The sequence below is a fragment of the Monoraphidium neglectum genome, assembly GCF_000611645.1.
Source record: "Monoraphidium neglectum strain SAG 48.87 unplaced genomic scaffold scaffold01290, whole genome shotgun sequence".
In the NCBI taxonomy this organism is placed as follows: domain Eukaryota; kingdom Viridiplantae; phylum Chlorophyta; class Chlorophyceae; order Sphaeropleales; family Selenastraceae; genus Monoraphidium; species Monoraphidium neglectum.
The window spans coordinates 600-6,316 of NW_014012338.1; the positions used below are offsets into that span (position 1 = coordinate 600).

The 5,717-nt window shown below is 64.3% G+C and overlaps 1 protein-coding gene across 1 annotated transcript; it reads left to right on the forward strand.

The window, feature by feature from the left end:
- Positions 1 to 242: 242 nt before the first annotated feature.
- On the forward strand, positions 243 to 455 carry MNEG_7342 (hypothetical protein; the record flags this gene model as incomplete). Its single annotated transcript, XM_014044181.1, has 1 exon — positions 243 to 455. One exon carries the CDS (start codon positions 243 to 245, stop codon positions 453 to 455), a length of 213 nt encoding a protein of 70 aa, XP_013899635.1.
- Positions 456 to 5,717: the final 5,262 nt, after the last annotated feature.

Consider the following 5,717-nt stretch of genomic DNA (forward strand, 5'->3'; position numbering starts at 1 on the left):
GTGCGCATGGGCTTGCGCACGGGCGTGTGCTCGAGCCGGCTCGCACACGCCTGTGCGCAAGCGCATGCGCCTGTGCGATCCAAGGTGTAGCGGGACGGTTCAAACGACTTGCACCAGCGGCGGACCCACGCGGCCCCCAACTATCACACACACCAGCGACCCGGACACTGCGCCACCCCAGCTCTCCAACGCTCACTCCTCGCCCGCCACCCAAATCACTTCTCATGACACAGCAAGACATCATGCGCCGCCTGGAGGCCCGCCACCGCCGCGGCGCGGCCGACTTTGCGGCGGCGATGGGCGCGCTGCAGGCGGCGCACGCGGCGGCGCCGTTTTCGCCTCAGGGGGACGTGGGCGATCTGGAGGATGGCGCCGTCTACCTCGAATCGATCGACGCGGACCATCGGAGGCACTACGCGCGCAAGGGGCGCGCCCCTGCGCCCGCCGCGGCCTGACGAAGCTGCGCCACAATCGCGCGGCCGGATGGCGGAGGCGGGCGCAGCGGGCAGGGCAGGGCGCGGCTGGCGTGCCGAGGCGGGTAGGGGGCGACGCACCGCCCTCGAAAGCTCGGCGCGGCTGCCCTGGCCAGGGCAGGCGTTGACTGCCGCTCCAGAGCACCCCCCCCCCTCAGACGGGGGGTGCGGCATGTGCCAAGCAGCACAGCAAAGTCTTTCCGTGGGCATGCGAAGTTCAGGGGAGGCGCGGTGCTGGGCCGCTGCGACGCCCAGCCTGTGTGCTGGGGGTCGGGGGTGCAGCGCCCGCTCAGCCCGGGGCTGCATGCTGACAACGCGCACCGCGGCACTGTGGCCCGCTTAATTCAGGGACTATGGCCCTGTTTGCGGCCTGCTCTCGGCTTTTACGACGGTTTTGCTGGACGGAAAACCCTGGGCTGCGCTTTGTGTTGGGGCATTCCTTGCGGCGAGTCGCTTTACTCATGTACTTTCGCATATGCAGGTGCATCGCCCGGCCGGCTGCCGGGCCATCTGCTTTGTCTGCCCGCTGGGCGCGTTGGATGCGAGCTCGCCGCTCGCATCGGCCTGTCGGCTGGCTGCCGGCGGCAGGGAAGAATGCCAGTGGGGGAGCAGGGACTTGGGAAAGCGAACGAGGTGCGGCGCCTTGTTTGGCCCTCCCCAATGCATGAACTGAACTCCCTCTGCCGCGGCCAAACCTCGGCCCGCGGCCCTCGCGACGCGGCGTCCCCAGAGAAACGGGGACGCCCAATCCGAAAGTGGCGAATTGTAATCCCTTTCCTGTTTGACCCCGGTAGGCCATGGGTTCAGTGCACTGGTTGCTGTAATCAGATGCTGTTTTGCAGCTCTGGCTGCCGCTGCACACCGGGGAATCGTCTTGGCTCCTACTTGGTGTGTGAGCACAAGCTTGACAAGGCCTGTGATGGAAGCGCTTGCGTCCACGCGGCGTTGGCGCACCAAGCGCCACGCGCATGGCGTTGACCACCTGGGTCACGGCGCACACCACCGGGGCAGAACCTGATGACTTGCCAAGCTCTGCCGGCCATTCCAGGAACTATCGTGTACGTCAATTGTTTGTAATTGTCTACATATACATACAGTTGTTTCAAGATTCGCGGGCAGGCCTCGTTTTCGGCGCGAAAGATCGCTCGCTGCAGTACGCCAGCGCACCATACACGATCCAGCGCGGGGAAGTGCCATTTATCAGTCCAAATCTGTCACTGGCGTCCTCCTTGAAACACAGTTAGAACAGAACAATTGCCCCGGCGTCTCAGATCGAGCAGCGCGCGCCTCCATGGCGCGCCCGCCCGAGCCACTGCCTTCCGAAAGCTGCGACCCCAGCGGCTGGCACTACTACAGCAGCTGCCACCCCTCCGCCCCGCTGCCACACGGCGACCCTGACCTGTGCGGCAAGTTCCTTGTGCTGGGCATGCGCGGGCTGCCGGCTGCGCCCGGCCGTCTGGGGCAGTTGGATGAGACGTGGTGCCGCATCGCACACGCCATCGCCTCTGGCCAGGCGCGCATGCAAAGCGGGGCATGCGGAATTGCCGAATCTGCATGTGCGGCAGCTGGTGCGCCACGCAAGGCCAGGGAGGCCGCAGGGTGAGGAGCCCGTCAGCATGCGGCTCATGTACTCTATGCCATCATCAACGGGCAGGTCCCTCCGCCAGCCTCGCCGCCACGCGCAAACATTGCAGCCTGAATCTGCGATTCAATCCACCGCCATGCCCCCTGCTGATTGTGCCCTTCGAACGCTGCTGTCGCATCATCCGATCACCTGTGCCCGCGCGCGCTTGCCTGCCCCCGCACCCAAGGTGCCAGCGTGTAACGCCAAGGCAGTGGCCGGTCCTCTTGGCGACAAGGCCACCGGCGTGATCTGCGTATATACGCCCAACTACACTGGTGAGCGCTCATAATGGTGAGCAGCTTGCTTGCCCAACAAGCAGCTGCTGCACGCAGCCACCTGTGGCGCTGTGCTGCTCCCCCCCCCCCCCCGCGTTCATCACGCCCACTGCCGCTGTGAGCCCGGGTCGGCATTTATTTGCCTTAAACCTCATCCACTTGAGCGTGGAGAGCCGAGCATCGCAGCCGCTGCTGCCGCCGCATGGCATGGGCGGCAGCTTGACGCGGGCGCCCAAGCAACGCCTTTGCCGTCCTCCCATATCCGCCCGCGCCTGCAGACGTGTGGCAGGTCGCCGAGACAGGCGCCGCACTGGCGCGGCTGCTGGAACTCAAGCGGACGTGAGTGCAGGGCGGCCGTGCGCAGAAGGCCTGCCTCTGCGGGGGCCCGCTTGCTGTTGTCTAGGGAATACAGCCGTGTGTATTCCCGGCTGCACGAAATCGCAAGCAGCATCTGTGCAGCCCCGCGGCTCGCGCACGTGCTTGTGTGTCGCCTGCTTTTGGGCCCCACCGCACGCGGGCCGGCTGCGTCCGGAAGCCTCGCCAGCGTCCCATGCACCTGAAATTTTCCTGTTTCTCGCACTGACCCGCAGCGCGAAGCTTCCCTACAAAACAGACCAGCAGACGCGGATGGTGCGTGTGGACAAGACCTGCCTGTGCCCCGGGCCCGTTTGACCCTGGCAATCACGAGACATCAAGCGCGCAGCTAGGGTCCCAGCAGGCTGGGGCGCAGGCACTTGCGCGCTGTGTGGGCCCCCGGACATGCGTGTGGACGGCCAGTTTTTCCTTGAAGGTGCACCTGATGTGAGCACCCTCCCCTACCTGAAAAGGACGGCGGCGACACTTTTGGCGCCTACCCCCCACACGCACACACACACACACACACACACACACACACACATACACACACACACACACACACACACACAAACCCTCAAACCTGTAGGGACAATATGCCAAGCCCGGGCAGAGGGGCAAAGGTGGGCGCGCCGTCCCGCGCGCGCCCTGTCAGCTCGCGCCCCAGCGCCACGTGCGGCCGGACGTCCGCCCTGTGTACAACAATCCCACGTGTCACAAAGGCTGCCTCTTACATGCGCGCCTGACCTATACCTGCCACGATCGATCACCCTCTGACGCCACAGCGTCCTACTACTATTTCAAAGGAGACACTCTGTACTCGTCAGATACGGACAACCCAGGTACGCTTCCTGGCAGCGCCACGGTGCGCTTTTTGCAGCGCTGTGCATGAGCAGCGCACCCCATGGTGGGGCGATTGGCTGCAATCTGGGGCTTGACCTGTTTCTAAAACCCGCCACTGCCGTTCACAGCTCTACCGCGCGCTCGGCAGTGTGGCGCGTGGCGCATCCTCCAGGCGGTAGAGATGAGGAGGCACTGCCACCAGAGCAAAAGCAGCAGCAGCAGCAGCAGCAAAGGAAGCAGCAAAAGCAGCAGACGCAGCAGGTGCAGCAGCAGCGGGAGCAGCAGCAGGAGCGGCAGACGCAGCAGCAGGTGCAGCAGCGGAAACAGCAGCAGCAGCAGCGGCACCGGCAGCAGAATCAGCACGATGTTGCGGGCTGGGCATCGGCGGCGGGTGACGATGCCATTGAAATCCCCGACTCAGACGAAGAAGACGAGCATGCTGCACAGCAGCAGCAGCAGCAGCAGCAGCAGGTGACGCAGCAGCAAAAGCAGCGCGGGATTGCGGAATGGGCAATGGCCGCAGATAGTGATGCCATTGAGATCCCGGACTCGGACGAAGAAGATGCTTATGCGGCACCCCCGCTGCCGCAGCAACAGCAGCAGCAGCAGCAGCAGCAGCAGCAGCAGCAGCAGCAGCAGGAACAACAGCAGCAGCAGGAACAACAGCAGCAGCAGCAGCAGCAGCAGCAGCAGCAGCAGCAGCAGCAGCACTTGGACCGGAAGCAGGTCCAAAGAGAGCAGCTTCTCCAGGCTGCGGCTCGGCGGCTCGCAGCTGCGCAGGGCTGCGGCAGCGGCGGCCGCAGCGGTGGCGACGGCAAGGGGCTGCACCCGGCTAATGCTGCAGCGCCAGGTGTTTCAGGCAAGAATGCCTTCATGGCGGGAAATGCGGGCGGAGACTTGTTGGGGCGAGCAGTGGCTGTGACAGCGTCCGGTGGTGGACAGCTGAAGGCAGAGGTGGTGTCAGCCGCAGAGGGCCGTGGCAAGCGGCAGAGGGAACAGCAGCAGGAGGAGCAGCAACGGCAGCGGCAGCGGCAGCGGCAAAGCGGGACGGCTGCTTCGCAGCAGGGAGGGGCCGCAGCGGGCGCTGCAACGGCGCTGAGTGGGGGAGGCGACAACACTCAGGAGGATTCCGCAGTTCCGACTGCTGCTGTTGGACTTCGGCCCCCCGACGGCCTGGGGTGCGGCCGCGGCAGCGGCTCTGCTGGAGCGCCTCCTCCCGCGCCCGGCGGGCCGCTCCGCAAGGTGTCACTGAGGGAGCGGGCCCAGCGGCAGCTCGGCGCAGCGGCTGTTGCTGCGATTGCGGCGGGTGCGGCGGCGCCGGTGGCGTTGACCGGCACCAAGTGAGGGTCCACATTAAAGTTATTCATCATCTATCATTTCCACCAGCTACCAACCAAGATGCCACAGACAAAGTTACGTCCGACACTGTCAAGCCCGGCCCATGCCAGCGCCGCGCTCGTCGCTTGCATGCGGCCCGCCTTCAGCCATCGATACGTCTCAGCCGTCCTGGAGGTAGTGGCGGTGCTGACATGTCGTCTCGTGCAGGTGTATGCACGTCCACAGTCACAACCTTTGCAACCATCCGGTGTACTGTAGCCTTGAGTCGGTGGGTCGTGGTGGCAAGCTTGCTCCTGCCCCAGCTTCCATCGCGATGGAAGCTGGGGTGTTGCACGTGCTTGACATCAGCCGTACGCAGAACGACGTTATTCGCATCACAGCGTCAAGCTCAGAGTTGATGTGTGGGCAAGTGGCAGAGAGTGCCGCTTCTAGCTCTCAACCCCCCGCCCCCCCTCGCTGCATGTGCAGTCGGTTGTTCGCTGCATCAATGCCCCAAGCCGCTCAGGCCGCTGCCAATACGAGTGCCGCCTGACAGCCTGCATATCCCCGCATCAGTTTTGCATAAGAATTCACAAACTATTTGAGGGGCTGAAAAGCCAGCGTGTTGCCTATAGAGGCCTCGTAGTCGCGAAGAATGCAGCCGGTCGCGATTGCAATGTGACGGCAGATGCTTCCGCATCATAGATCTTTTCGTCATCAGGTCCTCAAAGTTCAATCCAAATCAGTCTAGACCGCTCAGGCGCCCTGCCGCTTGCTCTTCGCGGCCGATCTAGATACCCGCACCACTTGCGGGCACCACAGAAACACGAG